Source organism: Piliocolobus tephrosceles, chromosome 18, assembly GCF_002776525.5.
Source record: "Piliocolobus tephrosceles isolate RC106 chromosome 18, ASM277652v3, whole genome shotgun sequence".
In the NCBI taxonomy this organism is placed as follows: Eukaryota; Metazoa; Chordata; class Mammalia; order Primates; family Cercopithecidae; genus Piliocolobus; species Piliocolobus tephrosceles.
The window spans coordinates 66,991,380-67,016,160 of NC_045451.1; the positions used below are offsets into that span (position 1 = coordinate 66,991,380).

The window sequence follows — 24,781 nt, forward strand, 5'->3', positions numbered from 1 at the left end:
GCTGGGAAAATTGGCTAGCCATAAGTAGAAAGCTGAAACTGGATCCTTTCCTTACTCCTTATACGAAAATTAATTCAAGATGGATTAGATACTTAAATGTTAGACCTAAAACCATAAAAACCCTAGAAGAAAACCTAGGTAATACCACTCAGTACATAGGCATGGGCAACGACTTCATGTCTAAAACACCAAAAGCAACGGCAACAAAAGTCAAAATTGACAAACGGGATCTCATTAAACTAAAGAGCTTCTGCACAGCAAAAGAAACTACCATCAGAGTGAACAGGTAACCTACAGAATGGGAGAAAATTTTTGCAATCTACTCATCTGACAAAGGGCTAATATCCAGAACCTACAAAGAACTCAATCAAATTTATAAGAAAAAAACAAACAACCCCATCAAAAAGTGGGCAAAGGATATGAACAGACACTTCTCAAAAGAAGACATTCATGCAGCCAACAGTCACATGAAAAAATGCTTATCATCACTCACCATCAGAGAAATGCAAATCAAAACCACAATGAGATACCATCTCACACCAGTTAGAATGGCAATCATTAAAAAAATCAGGAAACAACAGGTGCTGCACAGGATGTGGAGAAATAGGAACACTTTTACACTATTGGTGGGACTGTAAACTAGTTCAACCATTGTGGAAAACAGTGTGGCAATTCCTCAAGGATCTAGAACTAGAAATACCATTTGACTCAGTCATCCCATTACTGGGTATATATCCAAAGGACTGTAAGTCATGCTGCTATGAAGACACATGCACACGTATGTTTATTGCAGCACTATTCGCAATAGCAAAGACTTGGAATCAACCCAAATGTCCACCAGTGACAGACTGGATTAAGAAAATGTGGCACATATACACCATGGAATACTATACAGCTACAAAAAAGGATGAGTTCCTGTCCTTTGTGGGGACATGGATGCAGCTAGAAACCATCATTCTCAGCAAACTATTGCAAGAACAGAAAACCAAACACTGCATGTTCTCACTCATAGGTGGGAATTGAACAATGAGAACACTTGGACACAGGAAGGGGAACATTACACACCAGGTCCTATTGTGGGGACAGGGTAGTGGGGAGGGATAGCATTAGGAGATATACCTAACGTAAATGACGAGTTAATGGGTGCAGCACACCAACATGGCACATGTATACATATGTAGCAAACCTGCACGTTGTGCACATGTACCCTAGAACTTAAAGTATAATAAAAAAAAAAAAGAAAATATAATACAGTGGAATAAATTCTATAAAGAAGTCAACATATTTGCATTCTAAAAATAAAAAATAAAAAAAATAAAAAAATAAGCTCCATTGCTACTCTTTGTTTTTTGGTACTACTGCTGCCATTTAATGAATATCTCCACATCTAAGCCTTGTGCAGTTTGATTAATGCATTATTTTATTTAATCCTCACACAACTGTATGTAGGTATAAATTAGTATTTCCATTTTAAAGGTGAATAATTTGATTCTGGAAGAGTTTAAGTAACATAAGAATGACTCTTGAGTTATAAAGAGAATACTTCCTGAACTCTTCTTTGTTTTGTCTTATTCACACCGTGTTATTGTTAGATGAGTGATTGTGAATAACTGGTACCTTCAAGAACAACACTCTCCACCGGAAGAAAGATGTCACATGTTCCAAAGACCCATTAAAGATGCTCAAGGGACCAAGAAGAGGGTTCAATTTAGTAAAAAAAAAAAAAAGCAGAAACAGACACATACTTTTAGCTGTATTCCCTTCTAAATGACAACAAAGTATCAATAAAGGCATTCTTAAATGAATGTTTAACACAAAAATGCTGTTAATTTTGATATAACACATTATGAAATATTATGCAGTTATTATAAAGAAAGAATTTGAACTATACAAATGAGTTGGAAGGAATTTGTCATGAGACATAGTTGAGCAAAGTTAAAAATGATGTAAGATATGTACCTAATATAATCCAATTTTTACAGCACACACAATGACTAAAAAGAACATGGGCTTTGAACACATGGATATGAGCATGTATGTGCACATGGATATGCAATCATGAGAATCCACAAAATATATATAGTGTAAGATGATGGCTTTTCCTCTTGGTGAGAAGGATGAACTGCATTTCCTAGACTCCTATGCAGCTACGTGTAGTCTTGTGACTGAGTTCAGGCCAACCCACGTGGGTAGAAATGATGTAACAAGCTACCTCCAAGTTTGGCCCTCTCATGTACAACCATCAGCTTCTTTCTATTCTCAGGCTGAAATGGAAAGATTACCAAGAAATTGGAGGCACCCTAGTCCCAGAATAATTGCATGGAACAGAACTAACCCCTACCAGCCATGATTATACTGTGCCAGGAGCAAGAAACAAAATCTTAAATGTGCTAAAAGCACTAAAATTTTGGAGTGGTTTGATATACTAGTTAGCTCAAGGTGACTAATATTAAGGGATTAGCATCAGTTACCATTTGCTCGGTGGGAATAACTAACCTGGGTGGAAGGAGAAACCAAGGGGCACTAAGTGAGAAAACTCTGCAGTTATAAAATAGTATGAATGTAATGTTATTTATGCAAAAAATAAAATAAAAACAAAACTAATATGAGGACATAAAGCCACAATGAGAACAGGTAAAAAGCCAAATGCAAATGAGCAATGTCAACAAAAGTTCCTGGAAGTCTAAGAAAGAAACCAATGGATGAAAAGTGACTTAACGAAATTTTAGAAAGCTAAAACATAAATCTGTTAAAGAAGAACACCAGTAAGAAGTAGCTAGTTTATGTTATAGAATCCAGGAAAGCTTGGGAATTGCAGGCACCAAATATTTCTAATGGCAACAGTGTGGGGCTAAACACAGACGTTGGTCTTAAAGTCTTGATAGAAACTGTTGGCCCCACGAGGTCATCTACCTTGCCCAACACAACTGGAGAACTATCCCTCATGCATTAAGGCAACTGGCTGGAGGTTTTAACCTCTAGATAGATTGTAACAGAGAAGTTACAGATGTGGAAATCTTAGTCACTAATGAAACTCACTCACAGAACAATGACCTCTCTACCCACTCCCATGGCCAGGATCTCAGAGAGCTAACAGAACCCGCCCAAGTCCTCCATTCTCACCATACACACCAGTCAGAGGAAGGGAGGAACCTTGCCTGTGGAAACTGACCCAAGAGTCCTAGTTATGTTATTTGGGGGTGTAGAAACAAAACACCATGGTTTCCATCTGAACACCCTACAGGAAGGCTTGCAAGTTGACAGGCTCCATCAGGGCACCCAGAGATTTTACCCAGCTTGTCAGGAGCTTATTCTTAAACATCAAAGGATAACTAAGATGCACTAGATATTTGAAGACCACAATAAATAGATACAAAAACAAATGAAAAAGGAAATTTGAAAAAAAAAAAAAACAAGGAAAATATTAAGTGAGGAAGAATTAAACCAAAAAGTTTCAAATATAAACCTTTATTGAATATCCTTAGAGAGATAGGAGAGGATCCATAAGATAAGAGTGCTACTGGAAAGTAGAGGGGAGCGTTCCATTTCTGTGTAGAATGTATAAAGCTACTGAAGACTGTTACTCACTCCCTAACAATGATCATAAACTTTCTTGAGCCCACTGGAGATCTAAAGTTCCAAAGCACCAAGTAAAGAGAAATCCAAAGATGGACAGATGAGAAACTCAAAGTATTTTGCCTGTGGCAGAGCACATGAGGAAGCAGTGATTCTATACAAGTGGGTAAAAAGGAATCAGCTAACATTTTAGTAAATTCTTAAAGGCCAAGTGGGGCTAACCTGTCAGTCTGGAATAATGGGCCTCCCCAAGTGCTCAAGGGAAAGATTAGGAGTGAGGCAGAAAACTGGAGAAAGCTCCCTTGCAGAGCACCAAAGATAAAGAAAAATTGCTAAGGCAGCACAAGGAAAATAAAAAAACACATGAAGGGTGGCCAGGTACATGGGCTTACGCCTATAATCTCAGCACTTTGGGAGGCCAAGGCAGGTGGATAAGTTGAGCTCAGGTGTTCAAGACCAGCCTAGGAAATGTGGCAAAACACCATCTGTACCAAAAATACAAACATTAACTGGGTGTGGTGGTGCACACCTGTAGTCCCAGCTACTCAGGAGGCTGAGGTGGGAGATGTGCTTGACCCTGGGAGGCAGAGGTTGCAGTGCGCCAAGATCATGCCACTGCACTCCAGCCTGTCTCAAAACGAAACAAAACAAACCAAAAATATTAAGGGGAACATAGGAACTACAGTAGACTTCTACTCAGAAACTATGCAACTCAGAAGACAAGATAGTGACACCTTAAAAAAATGAACAGGAAACCTGTCAACCCAGAATCATATACCCAGCAAAAATGTCTGTACAATGTTAAGGCAAAATAAAGGCTTTTCCAGGCAAATAAAAACTGATATAATGCATTTCCACCAAATCTAAGCTATAAGAAATTATAAAGAAAGTTCTTCAGAGAGAAGGAACGTGACACCAGATGGAAATATGGATATACACAAAGACATAAAGAACGCTGAAAATGGTGAACATAAAGGTAAAATAGAATGCACCTGCTTAATATAAATCACTGTAAAAGATAATGTCAGCCAGATGTGGTGGCCCATGTTTGTAATCCCAACACTTTGGGAGGCGGAGGCGGGTGGATTACCTGATGGCAGGAGTTTGAGACCAGTCTGGCCAACATGGCAAAACCCCATCTCTACTAAAAGTACAAAAATAGCTGGGTGTGCTGGTGTACACCTGTAATCCCAGCTACTCAGGAAGCTGAGGCACAAGAATCACTTGAAACCAGGAGGCAGAGGGTGCAGTGAGCCGAGATCGCACCATTGTACTCCAGCCTAGGGGACAGAGTGAGATTCTGCCTCCAAATAATAATAATAAAATAAAAAATTAACAAACAGAAGATATTGTCATAATCTAAAACAAATACAGTGACAGCCTTTATGTGATATAGAACATATAGAGAGGTAAAACTGCTTTTACTTCGTGTTTTTCTTGTTTGCTGATTTTATAAGAAAAAAAGTCATCTGGAACTAAAGACAACAAGAGGAGAAATGACAGGGAAGAAAATGGAAATAAACTGTTGTACTATGGGAACAATTATACTATTTCTCATACTATGGGAAAAGTGATATAATAAAGTAAACTGTGATAACAGGTATATCATAAACTGTAGGGCAACTGATAAATATTTTTAAGAGGCATAATTAAAAAGTCAATACTGAAGGTAAAATGGAAGCATTAAATAATACCCAAGAAAACGTTTAAAAAGTCAGGAAAAAATTTTTTAAAAAACCAAAACCATAATGGATAAATAGAAAACTACCACCAAGATGAGGGATTTAAATCCAGTCATACACATAAATACATTACATATTTTTGGAAATCCACTTTAAATGTAAATACACAAGTAAGTAAAATGTAGGTTAAAAAGTATGGAAAAAGACATGCAAAACAAGCATTAATCAAAAGAAAGCTAAAATGGCTAAAGAAACATTACCAGGGATGAAAAAAAAAATTACAAAACATAGTCCTTACTCTCACAATGTTCACAGAAAATTGTGCCTACACTTAGAAAGACCCAGTTTTATTCCTTTTAGTTTGTTTGTTATGTCTGAATTTTCTAACATTGTTATCAGAAGAAAAAAATGTTTATGAAGGGTAATCTGAAAATATTTATGAAATAATTAAAAAAATGTTTCCACACTCAGTAATCTAGTAATTCTACTTATAACAGTCATAAAATATAACAAACATATATAATTTTTAAAGGATTTCCTCCCCGTCATTATTTATAGAAACTAGAAAACATTAGCATCCAATACAAAGGAAAAACTTGTTGAAACTGTGAGGTACTCATAAGAGATACGTATGCAGTCATTAATACCCAGGTTTTCAAAGACTATTGAAAGAAAGAGAATATGTTCAAATTATATTTCTGACTAAAGAAAACTGGTTATAAAAGCAATATTAACAATAAGATCACAATTTTAATTTTAAATTACCTGGTCAAATGAACAGACAAAATGATTGGAAAAAGATAATAGTATAATAATGGTAAGCTCTATCTAGTGATGGAATTAATATTTTTAATTTACTCATTATAATGTTTCATATTTTATAAGTTTCCTACAATTTTACATCAAAAATATATTTAACTTTTATTTTAAAGAATTTGACTTATGTGAAGTCCACAGCTTCACTTCACTGGTGATTATGTGTAAGACTGTTAAAGGTAAAATAAACTTTGATTCATAAAGAGTAGAATTTGGCTGACTGCGCACTCTTTACAGAAAAAGACAAAAGTATCTTTTTACAATGTTTCTATGAAATGTGTAGGGTATTCACTTTCTGTGGAACGCCTTGGGGAAATGGTGACATGATTTGCAATCAAGTTAAAGACAAGGAAGACAATGATATATCATGCTGCAGCTGCAGGTATCCCCTATTGATAGAAATGCAGTAAACTCGTCTTGTGAGACTCCTGGTAGCTGAATGTCTACCTGAGGCGTAAACACAATCATATAAAAATTACTGCATGTGGTATCAAATGGCCACAGAAAAATTTCCCCCAGTTAGCAAAATATGCGAGTTTACTTTTTTTCCCTGTTTTGGGTGGCTTCTTGCTATCATAGTAAAATGAACTTACTGTGGAACAAAATGGTATTTGCCAGAAAAGAGAGCCTTACAAGGTCAGGAACTAATTTATTTCCCTAGCCTATTAATTCACAGAGGCCTCAAGACCACAGAAAACTGAACAAAAGAGATCATACATGTCTCCTTATTCAGTCACTTTCTAAATAAAGTATGAAGCAACCCCAAAGTGTCTCATACATCGTCCTAGCCCCATTCTCATATTCCTGGGTAAGGTCCCTGCCTCTCATTTCCACATGTCGTGAATATCCATAATGCTCTCCCCACTCCTTCTTTCTAATCTGGCCTACTATTGCTAAATAAAGCATCCCTAAACACAGTTGTATCATAGCTTTGACCATAAATTCTTCATTATAGTTTTTAAAGACCCTTCACAATATGGCCTCGATGTACCTAACCTGCTAGTTCCTTATTAATATTCCAAAACTGAAGTGAAACCCATTTCAGACTCCTGACTTACAGAACTGTAAGATAATAAATTTGTATTGCTTTATGCTGCCAAGTTTGTGGTAATTTGCTACAGAGCAGTACACCATCATGTAATTTTCTCCATGAAGCATTTCTTATGCTTTCTAGCCAGGTGTTACCTCTTTGATTAATTACCTTGCTATCCCTACAACAGTTATGTCTTAGCTTACAAACAGTCCCCAGTTGCCTCTCAGCTTCCTGATGTCACAGAAGGTGGCTCACCAACCTTTCTGTCCCACCTCCCCCTACCAATGTTCTACATTGTCATAGTAACGGTGAATAGGGATCCAGAACTCCATAACACTGTAAGTTAAAAAAAAAAAAAAAAGAAGAAATTACAGAACAGGATAAGCCAACTAGTAAATACAGAAAGAATAATGAAATTAGAATATCACCATTTGGCAAACATCACACTAATAACTAATTCATGTCATAAATATCAAAGGATGTTAAAACTAGTAGGTGAAAATTTGATGAGAAATTGAGTATTTGCATATTCTCAAAGTAACTCCCAAGTAAATATGTATTAACTACAAAGAGAAAAAGAGAAATTTTACAGTGGAGGAGCCTGGCACACACCACTTTAATCAAGTGACCAAAATTACCACAAACAGGAGGGGGACAGATGGAATTTGCATACCACCTAATACGGTGCAATAAGAACTCAGCATTGCCTCTGGGACACCCCTCCGTAGATGCATAACCCACATCTAATCACAGGAAACATCAGACAAACCCAGAGTGAGGGGTATGCTATAGAACTGGTCTGTAATCTTCAGAAATACTAAGGTCAGAAAAGTCAAGGAAACACTGAAGAACTGTTGCAGATCGAAGGATGCAAAGGAGGCATGACTACTAAGTGCAACATGTGATCATGGATTAAATCTGTAGGTTTTTTTGTTTCCTTGTTTTATTTTATGGGTGACTGGCAAAACTTTCATTTTGACAACTTAATCTCATATGGTTTATCAGGGAGGCATTCTGTCTGTGATTCTTGCAACTCTTCTGAATCATTAAAATCATTTCACATTTTAAATAAAGTAAAAATATTCACAAGGTCAGTCACCACTAGCCTGAGCCTAATGTGTTCTAAATCACTTCTCACCTCCTATTTCCCTCCCTCATCCACACCCTGCAGCCCAGCATGTCACTCATAATATTCATAATTCCTAAGTATGGTGGCAACTTCATGCCATCTTGCTTTAGTGCACACTGTTCCTTCTACCTCATATTTTCTTCCACTCTATTTCTCAGCTAAAATTTTACACACCCTTCAAAGACCAATTCAAACATGACTTCCAATATGAAGCTGTCCAAATAAGAAGCTGGAATTAACATCTCCCTCCCTGTGCTCCCGCAGCTCCACTGAAAGTTTCCCTTCCTTCTCAGAAGCCATGTATAGGACTTCAAGCAGTGTTGTGAAGAAGAAAGGGCAATGACGTTCTTGATGTCAACTCACAGGGCTTGCTACAAAATCAGCACACACGTGGAAGGCCTGGGCCAGTGGACCTGACTCTCTGGATACCAGTTCTTCACCTATGAAACTCAAATAATTGACAACAACTTCACAAAGTTGCCATGAAAATAGGTAAGTATGTGAAATTAAGTGACATATTGGGCATTAAGAAAAATGAGAATGAACAACAGGAGGAATGATAAGCAGAAAGGTTTTGTTATTTAACACATTCATGCACAGGACGTTATTTGTCTTTAAGACAGACTCAAGTGTGTCACAAAAGGGTTTCTTCTTATGATATTGCAAGGGGATTCACCCTTCACAGAGGCCTTCATTGAACTCCAGGCACCTTCACATCTGCTAGATGATATTTAAAATGAAAATTTAATAGATCAGCCATTTAATCAAGGTATGAGCAAGACAGTGGAGTGTAACAAAAATAATTCAAAGGAACTGTGAGTAAAATTTGGTGAACACGATTAAAGCCCAGCAGTAAACAAAATTGCTTAAAGCTTGTGATGAGTAATGATCACGATGTCCTCTAGGATAGTGTGAAAACATGAGTGCACCGAAGATGTTAGGCCTCTACTAACTGCCTAAGAGGGGAAATACTCGGAGCCAGAGATCGCAGAAGAGGCCCTGAGATAGGAAAATAGAATGCCGTGTACTCAGGTGGTTCACAGGCAGGAGTTTGAACATCAGGTTTAGAAAGGAAAACCAACTAACATGATCTTCGGATATTCTCTTTCCTAAGACAAGGCTAGAGCTAGGGCTGCTTGATTGTGTGTGTGTGTGTGTGTGTGTGTGTCTGTGTGTGTCTGTGCGCCCGTGTGTAGGGAGACAGAGAGTGTGTTTAATTATAGCAAAACATAACAAGATCAAATACTGTTCATTTCAATGATTTGTTTCCAACTGTTGTCAGAAAAAAAGTGTTTGCTATATTTGCTATAGCGTGTGTGTGCCCGTGTGTGTGTAATTGCACTTCTGAGAGCAATTAAAGTGCTTGAAAGTAGAACAGCATGTGCCAATCTGTAGAGCTGCCCCTGGTGTATACTCTAAGTTTCATACATTCCAGATAAAAGAGCTTCTTCAGAGAGAGAGAGAGGTCAGTTTTTAAAACACATAAATGATAAAATATAAAGATGCTTTTCATGGACATAAAATTAATTCCAAATTCCAGGTGTTAGCTACTCTCTTCAGTATCTTTCTAGAGAAGGTATAAACATATGCCAGAACCTTTTCTTCCTTCAGGAGAAGCAAGCTGCTGGAATTTTCGTTGACGTTATAAAATGACAAAAAAGATGTTAGACAGACAGAAAACTCTCATAACAAAGTCTTAACATTTGAAGAACAAAGTTGCAGAACGCTGTTGAAGTTTTAGTTGAAATTATAAAATGTAACTTCAACTAAACTGAAATTATAAAATGCAACTTCAACTAAAATTATAAAGTTATAAAATGCAAGTCTACAATAATGATAGCAACGTCGTACTGATATAAGCATAGGCACAGGCACAGGCACAGCGACCAACGGAACAGAACTGAGGGTCCAGACATGAACCTAAACGCCCACACTAAATTTATTGTCAACAATGATGCAAGGACCATTCAACAAATGGTGTTGGAAAACTGGATAACCAGAAGCAAAAGAATTAAGTTTAACCTCTTCCTCATTTCATACACAGAAATCAAATAAAAATAGATCTATTGGCCAGGTGTGGTAGCTCACACCTGTAATCTCAGCACTTTCGGAGGGTGAGGTGGGAAAATCTCTTGAGAGATAGTGCCAAATCCTCGAAACCCGAATTTGGCAATAAGTTCTCAGATTTAATACCAAAACCACAAGTAACAATAGAAAAATAAACAAATTGGATATTGTCAAAATTAAAACCTATTGCACATCAATGGACATTATTAAGAATGTGAAAAGGCAACCTGTAGAATGGGAGAAAACATTTGCAAATCGTCTATCTGATGTGGGTTTAATATTCAGAACATATAAAGATATACAGTGTAATAAATTAATAATATATAGATAATATAATAAAGACTGATAAATGGACTTAATATTTAAATAACAATATTCAAATAATAATTAAAAGACAACCCAGTTGAAAAATGGGCAAAGGCCCTGAATAGACATTACTCCCAGAAAATATACAAATGACCAACAAGCACATGAAAAGACGTTCAACACGACTGGTCAATAAGAAAATGCAAATCAGAACCACAATGAGATACCACTTCATAACCACTAGAATGGTTTTAATCAAGAAAACAAAATAACCAGGTTTGCCAAGGATGTAGAGAAACAGGAACCTTTTTGTAATACATTGCTGGTGGGAATATAAAATGGTGTAGGTACTTTGAAAAACAACTTGTCGCCGGGCGCGGTGGCTCAAGCCTGTAATCCCAGCACTTTGGGAGGCCGAGACGGGCGGATCACGAGGTCGGGAGATCGAGACCATCCTGGCTAACACGGTGAAACCCCGTCTCTACTAAAAAATACAAAAAAACTAGCCGGGTGACGTGGCGGGCGCCTGTAGTCCCAGCTGCTCGGGAGGCTGAGGCAGGAGAATGGCGTAAACCCGGGAGGCGGAGCTTGCAGTGAGCTGAGATCCGGCCACTGCACTCCAGCCTGGGCGACAGAGCGAGACTCCGTCTCAAAAAAAAAATAAAAAGAAAAAAAAAAAAAGAAAAACAACTTGTCAGTGCCTCAAAATGTTAAATGTAGAATTAACCATATGACCAAGCAATTCTACCCCTAGGTATATGCTGATCTAGAACTAGAAATACCATTTGACCCAGCAGTCCCATTACTGGGCATATACCCAAAGGATTATAAATCGTGCTACTATAAAGACACATGCACACGTATGTTTATTGTGGCACTATTCACAATAGCAAAGACTTGGAACCAACCCAAATGTCCATCAGTGATAGACTGGATTAAGAAAACGTGGCACATATACACCATGGAATACTATGCAGCCATAAAAAAGGCTGAATTCATGTCCTTTGTAGGGACATGGATGAAGCTGGAAACCAAGGACAGAAAACCAAACACCGCATGTTCTCACTCATAGGTGGGAATTGAACAATGAGAACACTTGGGCACAGGGCAGAGAACATCACACACCAGGGCCTGTTGTGGGGTTGGGGGATCAAGAGGGATAGCATTAGGAGAAATACCCAGTGTAAATGATGAGTTAATGGGTGCAGCAAATCAACGTGGCACATGTATACTGCATGTTGTGCACATGTACCCTAGAACTTAAAGTATAATAAATAAACAAGTACTTTAAAAAATAAATAAAGATATATGTCCACAGAGAAAATTGTACATGAATGCTTACAGTGGCATTTCTAGTCATAGCCAAAAGGTACAAATAAACCAAATGTTCATCCACAGATCAATGGGTAAACAAACTGTGGTATGTACATACAATGGAATGTTATTCAGCCATGAAAAGGAATGAAATACTGAGACATGCTACAACTTGGATGAACCTTGAAAACACGATGTCAAGTGAAAGAAGCCAGATACAAAAGGTCACATATTGTATGATTCATTTCATGTAATATATCAAGAATAAGAAAAGTCATAGAGGCAGAAAGCTGATTAAAGGTGTCAGGGCAATAGGTGTATGGACAGGCATAGGGAATGTCTACTTAATAATCACAGAAATCTTTACAGGGAATAAAAAAATTTTGAAACGAGAGAGAGCTAGTGGTTGCATAACATTGTGAATACATTAAATATCACCAAATTGCACACACGTTAACTGTATGTTGTGTGACTTTCACCTCAATAAAAAAAGAATAAAATACTTAGTAGCAAATTTAATAAAGTAAGTACTAGACTTGTAAATTGAAAACTACAAATTATAATTGAAAGAAAATTTTAAAAGGCCTTGATAAATGGAAAGAAGTCCTGTGTTCATGGGATGAGAAACTTAATATTGTGAAGAAGACAATACTCCACCAACTGATCTACAGATTCAGTGCACCACTATCAAAACCCCAGCTGGCTTTTTTTTGGCAGAAATTGACAAGTTAATTCTAAAATTCAGATGGAAATTCAAGGGACTGAGAAGAGCAAAAACAACTGTGAAAAAGAACGATGCTGGAGGACTCATATGTTCCAATTTGGAAATTTACTACAAAGCTACAGTAATCAAAGCATGATACTGGTATAAACTGGACATACGAACTAACAAAAAAGAACTGAGAGTCCTGAAATAAACTCATACTCTATGAGCAATGGATTTTCAATAAGGGTGACAATAGGGAAATAATAGTCTTTTGTAACAAATCTTTGTGACCTTAGATTAGGCAATGCTTTTGTAGACACAACTAGCATGTTAATGATGGCACAGTCCTGGACCTCTAATTCCAAATGTGCTGCGCAGAATTTTTCTAGGCTCACACAACGCCAAGAGACTGAGCCTATTCATGAAGTATAGTGAGAACAAGCTGGATGCAGTGGAGAGGTTATTTCACCAGATGAAAACGGTAAGAAGCATTCCACGTCTCTAGGCACACCAAGTCAAACCACACACTCTTGAGATGTGACGAGCATTTCATCTCATCTTAAGGAGCATTATTCTAAAGTTAGCTTTAGCCACTTTTACAGAAAAATACAACAAATGACTCTAAATCTCTCTATATATCAAAATCAAAATTTAAGGTGTTAAATATTCCATAAAACCTTTCTAGACCAAACAGGCATTTTTGAATAATTTGTGATTTTGGTTTGGCTTCTTTATTGTTTTTAATTCTTGAAATTATCTTCACTAAATTCAAGAATTTGATGAGAAATCCTAGTATTTTTCTATATTTAAGGCAAAAACATTAAAAAACAGCAAAAGTATGAATTATTTGAATCAAAAGAACATTTGCTCCATTCAAGAATGGCACATCCCTTACTCTACCTTTCTTTCTGTACATTTTTTATTGAAAGAAAATATCGTCTGCTCAAACACTTGTGTTAAAAATACTAAGATTATACAGCCTGTATGTCTAATTCATTTTTAAATTAAAAAACAAAGGGATTTGACAGAGCAAGTCTCTAAACATTTCATAATATTTCTGTAATGAGAAAAAATAAATAACTCGATAAGAGTCCTTATTTAAATGTTTAGCTAAGCCGTTAATTTGGTTTGGGGAAGGAGGTCTGCCAAGTTCTGGAGACCCATTGGTAAGTTGGTTCTTACTGCTTAGATTTCTGTACTTCTACATTTAACTCCAAAGTTAATTATATTTAATAATCATATCATTCAATTAATTAATTAAATTATTAGATAAATTATGTAAGTAGAAAAAGCTAGTGCTAGTTTTAAACATCAGTATTCAACAATGGTACTCATTTGTTGGATAAAAATTTTTAGCAACTTTGTTTTAATGGCTGCTTAGTACATCTTTTTTTTTTTTTTTTCTTTTTTCTTTTTATTCAGACAGAGTCTCACTCTGTCACCCCGGTTGAAGTGCAGTGACACGATGTCAGCTACTGCAACCTCCACCTCCCAGGTTCAAGCGATTCTCCTACCTCAGCCTCCCGAGAAGCTGGGATTATAGGTGCCCACCACCACACCCAGATAATTTTTGTATCTTTAGTAGAGATGGGGTTTCACCATATTGACCAGGCTGGTCTAGAACTCCTGACCTCAGGTGATCCGCCCACCTTGGCCTCCCAAAGTGCTGGGATTAGAGGGATAAGCCACCACACCTAGCACCTAAGACATCTTTATAAACACAGTTCATCTTCATTATGGGGAAGGAAATGCAGGTTTCAGGCACTTGGTGGTCAACAGAATCTCACACAGTATTTTTATCATATACCCTGTACTAAAATACGGTCTTCATAAACAAAATAAAAATGAGGATTGCCACTTACACAGAGATGACTTCAAAGAAAGTCCAGGCAGTCCACTCACCTTGGGGTGCTATCAGAGTTCTTCCATTCTCCTGACACCAACCAACTGGCTGGACGTAAGGGCTATTAACATCACACCTGTAGAAACAGAACTCTATTTTACATTCCATTTTACTTAATGCCAGAGAAAGAATTCAAGAGTAACAGTCATTCTAGATATCAAGAGATAACACAGAAAACAGTACTTCACAGCTGGAGAGAATTAGAAGGAATTTTCAGTACTGTATTAGTAGGCTGTTACCACACTTCTCTTTCACATAAGCTTCTTGAAATTTAAAAGTATAAAATTAACAGGGGATTGGCAAGGACCTGAACTGCCAGTGACGTTCCCAAAAAAAGTGAGTGAGCATTTTAATAAACTTCTACCACTTCTTGCTGGCAGAAAGAGAAAATATTAATCGGACAGCCCAATCTTCCTCCCTGTCCTTTTCAAAGAACCCAGAATATTCTGCCTAAGACACATATACAACAATTCCTCTCTGCTTTGCCTCTGAGTTCAAAGGAGAAGACAGGGCTCATCAGGCACATGAAGAACCACTGCCTCAGGCAGGGACATGGTGATTACTCAGGACATATGTGGAAAAATGCTGTAAAAATTATTTTTGCCATGACCTCTTGCATATTTCAGGTTTTTAATTCAAAAATAGAAAGACCCCTTTCAACTCATGCCATGTTATTTTAATGGCATGGTAGCATACATTTTCTCTGCTCCCCATACGCTTTTGAAGAACTCACTCCCATTTTCCCAGAATCTTTCCTTTTTAAAATGTGACAAGGTACATTTAACGTTTTTTAGACAAAAAAAAGAGAAAAATACTGGAAGTTTTTAGCTTCCTCTTCACAGAAATGCTTTCCTCACAAACTAGACAAAATACAGCAAAGTGTCCTTAACTGGTTATATTATTTTAGACGAGGCTTCACCGGGTAACCTCTACAGATGGAGAAGTTTCTAGGGCTCTTTAATGCGGTCATTCACATGGAAGAGAAGGAAGTGAACAGTCAACCACCAAATTCCTGATGCTCATCACTATGACAACAGCAAGAAGAGCGACAGTGCTAGAATGAAAACAAATTCTTAACATCAAGCATACAAATACACAAAAACCAAACACACATTCGTATCTCACCAGTAATCGTAACTATCATCCCAGTTGTCAAAATGCACTAGTAAGCGATCTTCGACAATATCTGCGATGGTCGCCACACACACCAAGGAAGGGTTCTTCCTGTCGACGGCCTCCAGCTTCATCCCAACCTGAAATTCTGTAGGCACTGGCCCATTCTAACGCAGCACCAGCAGGGGAAGAAGCACAAAAAGAAACAGGACACCATATAAGACTGAGCCACTGTCAAAACTTCTGTGTTTAGCATCAGCAAAGTCTGCAGGTGTCAGCACTTAGCCTCTGGACAAAGCCAGCAAATGCCTGTAAATATATCTGGCAACTGTCACATAGTTTACGCCCATAACGAAGGCCCAGGAAACTAGTTTTCCTTTGTGCTTTTGTCTTTTCTTGTGCAGGGAGGTTTTCTTTCCTTTATCATCTTCATATTTCCCTCTTTGATTCTTAGAATAATTTGCATTAATTTTAAAATATGATGTTTACATAAGTATCAAATAATCTTCTCTGCTTCCCATAGGCTTCTGAAGTTTCCAAATGCCACTATTTGAAAAAGTGGTGAAGATACACTCTAATTAGCACCAAAGTATCCTTTCAATTTGATTACTCCATCTGAAAATAAGTGGCTTTTTCAATATTTAAGGAATACATGCTTAAATAAAATTATAATTTAAAATGTGAATGTATACATATAATTTATATACATTTAATATATAATTTAAATTATAATTTTAAAATGTGAATGTTTTATTATCTGTAGTTTTTTAGTATAAAAATACTATGAACAATGATTTACAATAACTTAACAATTACAAACCCACCCTTCATATATCTATAATTAGCCAGTCCTGGGATTTAGGGAGTACACATAATATCTGGTGACTAAAAGAGGATTTTTTTCTCTACTTCTCTTTTATCAAACCCTGATGTTTACTCTCCTTCAGCACATTCTAATTTTACAGCAATTTCACATTTTAATAGCTCCTTTTCTTGATACAAATCTATGAAACATAAGTAACAATTGTATAACACTGCTTTCCAGATCACAGAAGTCATGTCTGGAGAAATTCAGTGAGTGGCCTGCACAGTGACACCGCCTGCCGGTGGCAGAGTCAACTGCTGGGGTTGCAATTTATTCTCCTCTACTGAAGGTTCACGAGATTTCTGGGGACACAGATGGCAAAAGAAGTGTGATCTACCCAGATCCTCAGAACACTCCTTCAATTAGTACAAAATGTTACTCTCGTTTTCATTACACTTAAACAAATCTAGGCTGGGTACATTCAAAGCCTACTTAGAGTATCTGCTGGTTTCAAAACACCAAAACCAAGATGAAAGGATTAACTCACTATAAGAGAAAACATTTTTAAAAGACACTTTTAATTTTAGTAGGCTTTAAACATAAAGTCTTTAACTTTTCCCATCTACTTGAAGTAGTTATACTTTTAAAGGGAGAAAACCAAGATATGCCCATAAGAAACTGACGAACTAGGTGAGAAAAGTCATGGGAAGTTAAGAGTTTCCATAACTTCTTAAAGGATTAAAATAAAACAGAATATAGAGTGAATTTTAAGAAATTTGAGCGTGGAGGCCGGGCGCGGTGGCTCAAGCCTGTAATCCCAGCACTTTGGGAGGCCGAGACGGGCGGATCACAAGGTCAGGAGATCGAGACCATCCTGGCTAACACAGTGAAACCCTGTCTCTACTAAAACATACAAAAAACTAGCCGGGCGAGGTGGCGGCGCCTGTAGTCCCAGCTACTCGGGAGGCTGAGGCAGGAGAATGGCATGAACCCGGGAGGAGGAGCTTGTAGTGAGCTGAGATCCGGCCACTGCACTCCAGCCTGGGCGACAGAGCGAGACTCCGTCTCAACAAAAAAAAAAAAAAAAAAAAAGAAATTTGAGCGTGGGCAAATTTGATTTATGCTGAGAAAGAAAATACTTACAGGACTTCTGTTTCTGAATAATTTCTTTGGAGCATTTTGCAATTTGCAGGCCTTCAAGTAATCCATCCAAACAAACTTATCTTTTCTATAACCTAAGAAAAAGCACAGATTACTCACAATGCCCAAAAGATATCATCACATGCATAGTAAATATATTAGGTTGGTGCAAAACGAACTGCTGTTTTTGCCATTACTTTTATTTATTTATTTATTTATTTTTTAGATTTTTTAAAATTATACTTTAAGTTCTAGGGTACGTGTGTACAACGTGCAGGTTTGTTACATCTGTACACGTGTGCCATGTTGGTGTGCTGCACCCATCAACTCGTCATTTACATTAGGTATATCTCCTAATGCTATCAATTACTTTTAATGGAAAAAAAAAACACACAATTACTTTTGCACCAACCTCATATTATTATTAGTGTCCTGTCATAAATTCAATGTCCTTAGCACCCACAAAAGATTTAAATTAAAATCTTCCAATGGTTTCACCTTTTTAAAATGTATTATGTTCAAAACTGTTGACAATGCTTCCCCGTCACGCACATCATTGCCTATGTAATTTCATATGCTCTGATGCGGAGTCAGTACGCTGGTGGCTTCACCGGAGTCTCACAGCCCATTAAGGCTTTTCTGAAGGGGCAAAGGGATGAGACCAGAGTTCCCCTACCTGTCCCCACTCCTGAGGAAGCAACGTTACAGAGACCATCAGAGGTCCTGATGGTGCAGCCATCCAGGATACCATGCACAGAAACCCCTTCTCAGTCCAAAGCCCAGTCGACAGCTCCAGCTTTCTGCGCCACATCTTTACAAGTCTCCCATTAAAAACTGCTGCATCCTCCCATTCGCATGCCCTAGCGTAGCTCTCACACTGTGCTGGCCACACAGTACACGCTCAAAATATGGTTCTGAGCACCAGCCTTGGAACAAGAGTCAAACTCCCTGCACAGCCTTCCAGGCCTGGGAACAGCACCCTCTTCGTCCCCGACCTTCCCGCCTGGGCTTGTCTGCTGTCTCTCTGAGATGACTCATCCTCGCCAAGCACACTCCCGCCCCCGGCACCTGCTCCTGTGCTTCCCTCGGATGGCTTACCCAGACACCACACTGCTTCCTCTCTCATTTCACCCACGTCTCCTTGTGACATTACGTCGACAGAGAGGCCTTTCTCCCCCATGCTTTCTGAAAGAGTGTCCCTGCCGCCACCACCATTATCCCTCTCCTCTGAAATGAAGCCCCGTGGAGAGAGAGACATGGCTTTACTTGCCGTTGGCCCCCAGTGCCTCACGTGGTAAGGGCTCCATAAACACCTACTGAATGAATGAGCCTGGAGCCTGTCACCAGCTTCCTCGAAACCAGCAACCTCAAGGGACTCTGCCATCAGACTCAGGGGAGGATCCCAAGGGACACCCTGAGTGGATAACTAAGAATAAAGGACTACATATTGACTCCAGAAATTGTCACAGTCATCGGACAGTCTGACACCCAAGCCAGAGACCGTGTACAGAAGTTTGCTGTGCAAAGATATGAGCCCATCAGCATCACGCTTGACCACATCCCCACCTCACTAGCACACAGCAAATCGAAAAGGGTTTGGTCACATCTGCCTGGCCCAGATTCCTCTAGCATATAACCAAACAATGATATTTTTCATGCCCATCAAAAGAAAATGGTGATTATTTTTTCATAGTTCCATGTTTCCCGTGATTCCTAAGTTTGAGACAAATTATTTACAGTGAATCCAGTTTCCTCACCTTGCAGTATCACTGATGAGATATTTCATTTCAACCATGATTTAAATATTAGTCTGCACTCCTTATAAGGTTTAATAAACTTTATATAAAACAAAATGTTTTCATAATATTTTATTTCTACCCTCTGTACATTATCAGAATATTTGACCTAAATAGTCATTTATGCTTTTGTTTAAAGATATTTACTTCTAAAAATGGTACCATGATAGTCTTACTGCTCTTTGTGGATCACAATTTCATTTTGGAAACCAATTCTCACCAGGATCTCTTGTTAGAATTTCATAAAATGTTGTTAAAATATAAGTGAAATGCCAGTTGATTCTCTTTCCAGTTGGTAAATGTATCCTGGCTTACCCTTAGGGATGTGCAATTCATGTTTGGTCTTTTCACACCATCCTACTGGATGAATGTCAGGGGAACCAGCATTGGTCCAAAAATCATAGCAACTTAAATAACCATCAAAATGAAGTCTTAGACGGTAACCACAAACCTGCAAGACAGGAAGTTTACAATCATTTGTTAAGTGCCATGTATTTGGAATAGACACAAAATTCACAAAATATTCTTATATTTTGTCAGTACTATCAACATGTAAGAGCCAACCCTTCTACAAATATTTCCATTAAAGAACAAATTTATGGATGGCCTCTGATTAAGACAAAATGGTAATGAAATTAGACCCTGTCTTATAGGTATCTAGTGCATTCTGCAAAAATAGTGACCCTTTTACCCAATCTAGGAATCTGAGGGTCAGTTTATGTATTTATTAATTAACTGGTTTATGTATCAATTCAATTCCTGTCAAATATTCCCTTCAGCAACCCTATCTTCTGCCCTCTGGCCTGGATTCATATTCCAATACAGTGTAAGCTAAAGTACAAAGCAAAACTAAAACAGGCATGGCCTTGTTCCAACTCTAACATGTGTATCCAGCATACTCAATAAAGAGAATAATAAGGCGGTCTGAGAAATACATCCTCTAGACGTGTGGTACAACTTTAATAGCCATAATCAATCAGTAAAGTAAATAAATGTGACTGTTATGTTCAATGCTATCAGAAATATAAAGATCTTTTATTGATTTAATAATATGCTTAGTAAGTATTACATTTTATAAGCCATTCATCAAGTGCATGCATTTATATAAATATATAATTCATATGCATTAATATTATTCATACACATTTCTCATTAGTTCAGCTAAAATGTGAATAAGTAGGTCTGTGTTAATAGGTGAAAGAAAACACTGGGATTCACAGATTGTTATCAACCTCAAGTGAAAATTATTTACCAATTCAGTCAAGAGTAAATGCGAGTTGATGAAGGACTTACTAGAAAATTCATCTTCAGAGAAGGAAAAAAATTCACTAAGAAATATAGTTTCACCCATCGCTAACTAAAATAAATCCATAATGCATTGGAACTTATTCATAATAAATATCAAACAAATTTGTTATTTTCTAGAAAATTATCTTTCTGTCACTATGCAATTAGCCCAAGACAGTAACACCACCTCTTACCTCCGCTACAGAAAGCACACAGAATACCGATGGATGTCGGGGATCAATGCCTTCCAATCTCATTCCAATCTGAAAACCATTTTCATGCTCTGGAAAGGACTGATCCTACAAAATTTGACGACATAACATTAGCCACTGAGATTTGTCACAGTTATACATTAAAACATTTAGTGTCACCTCTAGGGTGAAGTCTAAAACAACTGAACTCATAGAAACAGAGTAGAGGCCGGGCGCGGTGGCTCAAGCCTGTAATCCCAGCACTTTGGGAGGCCGAGACGGGCGGATCACGAGGTCAGGAGATCGAGACCATCCTGGCTAACACGGTGAAACCCTGTCTCTACTAAAAATACAAAAAACTAGCCGGGCGAGGTGGCGGCGCCTGTAGTCCCAGCTACTCCGGAGGCTGAGGCAGGAGAATGGCGGGAACCCGGGAGGCGGAGCTTGCAGTGAGCTGAGATCCGGCCACTGCACTCCAGCCCGGGCAAAAGAGCAAGACTCCGTCTCAAAAAAAAAAACAAAAAAAAACAAAAAAAAAGAAACAGAGTAGAATGGTGTCTACCAGAGGCTGGAAGTTGAGGGAATGGGGAGATAGATGCTGGTCAAAGGGTACAAAGTAGCAGTTAGAAAGGAGGAATAAATGGTAAGTATTTAAGGTGATGGATGTGTGAGTATGCTTGATTCAATCATTCCACATTGTGTACATATAGCATAACATCACTGCCTACCCCAGGATTATATATGATTATAATTTGTCAAAAACACAAATCAAGTAAGTGTTTTTTCGTTTGTTTGTTTGTTTGTTTTTTTTGTTTTTTGAGGTGGAGTCTTGCTGGAGTGTATTGGCACAATCTTGGCTCACTGCAAACTCCACCTCCCAGGTTTAAGTGATTCTCCTCCTCAGCCTCCTGAATAGCTGGGATTACAGGCACCTGCCACTGTGCCCGGCTAATTTTTGCAGTTTTAGTAGAGACAGGTTTTCACCATCTTGGCTAGACTGGTCTTGAACTCCTGACCTCGTGATCCACCCGCCTTGGCTTCCCAAAGTGCTGGGATTACAGGCGTGAGCCACCACATCCAGCCCAAATGAGAATTTTTTGAAAAAATTTACTGTTTAGTTTAGAAACTCAGTGATCTGGCTAAAGATGGAAGACTGTTCTTACAAGTAGTTAGCACTCAAGGATGGTTTCATTATATTAATATGCTTTGAAATAGTACCTGCGTGAAGTCACGTGTTCTATGAAATTCCTATTTATTCCTTTTGCCCATTTTTCCTTCCTGTACCCTGGATAACATCACTTTATTATCTGGATTACTTACTCTCAGTCTGTGACTTGGCTCTTTACTGTGTTTACAGTGACTTTATTGCAGATAAACTTATAATTTTAACGTAGTGAAATATATCAATTATTTTCTATACATTCTACAGACCCAGCCTATGAAATCCTTCTTAACTCTGAAGCTACATAGGTATTTTCCTTTTTTTTTTTTTTTTTTTTTCCTGAGACAAGGTCTCACTCTGTCACCCAGACTGGAGTGCAGCGACACAATCTCAGTTCACTGCAACCTCCGCCTCCCAGGTTCAAGCAATTCTCCTGCTTCAGCCTCCCAAGTAGCTGGGATTACAAGCACGCACCACTATGGCCTGGCTATTTTTTGTATTTTTAGTAGAGACGGGGTTTCACCATGTTGGCCAGACTGGTCTTGAACTCCTGACCTCATATGATCCACCCTCCTGAGCCTCCCAAAGTGCTAGGAGTATAGGTGTGAGCCACTGCGCCTGGCCCTGGTATTTTTTAAGACTGTTGAAGTTTCTTTCTTCATATTTAAATTTGCAGTACAACTGAAATTGAGTTTTCTATGGTGTCAGGTAGAGGCCTACTTTTCTCACATGGAAAACAAATCATTCAAGAAAAGCGTTTTGAATAGTCCATACTTGAATTGATCGGCAAAGTCAGCTCTGTCATATCTGGTTTCTACATACTTGTAGGTCTTATTTCTGACCCCTCTCTTGTGCTTCATTGACTTATTTGCCTATATCACACAGTTTTATTTGCTTATAATGAGACTTTCTATTTAGAAAGCAATCATTTCCATATAAAGTTTTTTAAATTCAGAAACTTGTTCTCTCTCCCATTTAATCTAATCACTTTCATCTGTCAATGTTTTTCAATTTTTCACATAAAACTGCCAAAATACTTTGCTATATTTATTTCTAGATACCTTTAAATGTTTACTGCTATTTTTACTGTAATATTTTCACAGCAAACTTCCTAATTTGCTCCAATTCATCATTATTTTCTTTAAGCACACAATTTTGAACAGATTCAGCATTATTAGTCAGTTTATTCTTAATTGCAAATATCATATACTAATGGAAAATGGTGACTACAATTGAGATCTATTAGATCTAGAGCTGCATTTAGTCACTAATTGTATTATTATTTAATATTGCTTAACATCTGAATGCCTATTTTGGGGTTAAAATTTATTCTTTGTAAAAATTATTCCAGGGGCCCGGCACAGTGGCTCACGCCTGTAATCCCAGCACTTTGAGAGGCCAAGGCAGGCGGATCACCTGAGGTCAGGACTTCGAGACCACCCTGGCCAACATGGCAAAACCCCATCTCTACTAAAAATAGAAGAATGAGCCTGGTGTGATGGCGGGCGCCTGTAATCCCAGCTACTCCGGAGGCTGAGGCAGGAGAACAGCTTGAACCCAAGAGACAGAGGTTGCAGTGAGTCAAGATTGGGCCACTGGGAAATTTAAAAGTTGCAACAACAAGACAGTGTAGAGAGTACATGCATAGATAGCCTTTGCCTAGATTCACTCATTGTTATATTTCACCTGCTTTGCTTTACCATTTTTACTTACTCTATCTCTCCTATGTCTCTGTGAGCATATACACAGATAGAGAAACATATGGATATACATTTTTTTCTGAACAATTTGAAGGCCCTTTATTTACCCCAAAATAATTTTCCCTAATAGTGTATTTTCCCTCAGAAGAGAACATTCTCTTACAAAACCATAACTCAGTTATAAACTTCTGTAAATTTAACATTTATACAATACTTTTTCTAATCTTCCATTCATATTCCAATTTTGTCCATTTATCCAATAATATGCTTTCCAGCATTCACCCCCACACACCACCTGCAAAGCAGGAGCCAGTCTAGGGTTGGATGTTACGAGTTGAGGAGCCTCTTCAGTCTTCCTTAATCAGAAACTGTGCCCATACCGTGTCATTGTCTTGTATAGCCTGACATGCTTTTAAGAATGCAGAATTTCCCCTCCTCTGATGTTTTTCTTTTTTTATTTTTTAGATGGAGTCTCGCTCTGTCACCCAGGCTGGAGCGCAATGGTGCCATCTGAGCTCACTGCAACCTCCAGCTCCCAGGTTCAAGCGATTCTCCTGCCTCAGCATCCCGAGTAGCTGGGATTACAGGCGTGCACCACCATGCCTGGCTAGTTTTTTGTTTTTTTTTTTTTTTTTTTAGTAGTGACAGGGTCTCACCATGTTGACCAGGCTGGTCTAGAACCCCTGTCCTCAGGTGATCCACTGGCCTCAGCCTTCCAAAGTGCTGAGATTACAGGCCCTTCCTCTGATTTTCTGACTAGAACATTCCTCATTTTGGGTCTGTCTGATGCTTTCTCAAGATTTGATTCCGGTGGTACATGTTTTGCCGGAATACTACATGGATGTGTTGTGTCCTTCTCAGGGTGTCACATCCAGGGGCACATGATATCTCTCTGTCCCTCACTGCTGATGGTAGTTTTGATCATTCAATCACAGTGTTGTCCAATTTCTTCACTAGTTACATACAAAAGGCATGTATACATACATTCATATATAGACACGTACACATGTATACCCATACAAACATACATATTTTATAAATCATAAGTTCAAACA

The 24,781-nt window shown here is 38.1% G+C and overlaps 1 protein-coding gene across 2 annotated transcripts in view; it reads right to left on the reverse strand.

Moving 5' to 3' along the window:
* L3MBTL4 (L3MBTL histone methyl-lysine binding protein 4) overlaps positions 1-24,781 on the reverse strand; it is a 417,980-nt gene that overhangs the window by 260,200 nt on the left and 132,999 nt on the right. For both annotated transcript variants that reach the window (XM_023228495.2, XM_026456030.1), the window contains exons 6-10: positions 20,868-20,972; positions 19,702-19,837; positions 17,594-17,685; positions 15,658-15,812; positions 14,532-14,608 (exon numbers count right to left, since the gene is read on the reverse strand). In XM_023228495.2, coding sequence (XP_023084263.1) covers positions 14,532-14,608; positions 15,658-15,812; positions 17,594-17,685; positions 19,702-19,837; positions 20,868-20,972 — 565 coding nt within the window. The remainder of the gene's footprint in view (positions 1-14,531; positions 14,609-15,657; positions 15,813-17,593; positions 17,686-19,701; positions 19,838-20,867; positions 20,973-24,781) is intronic.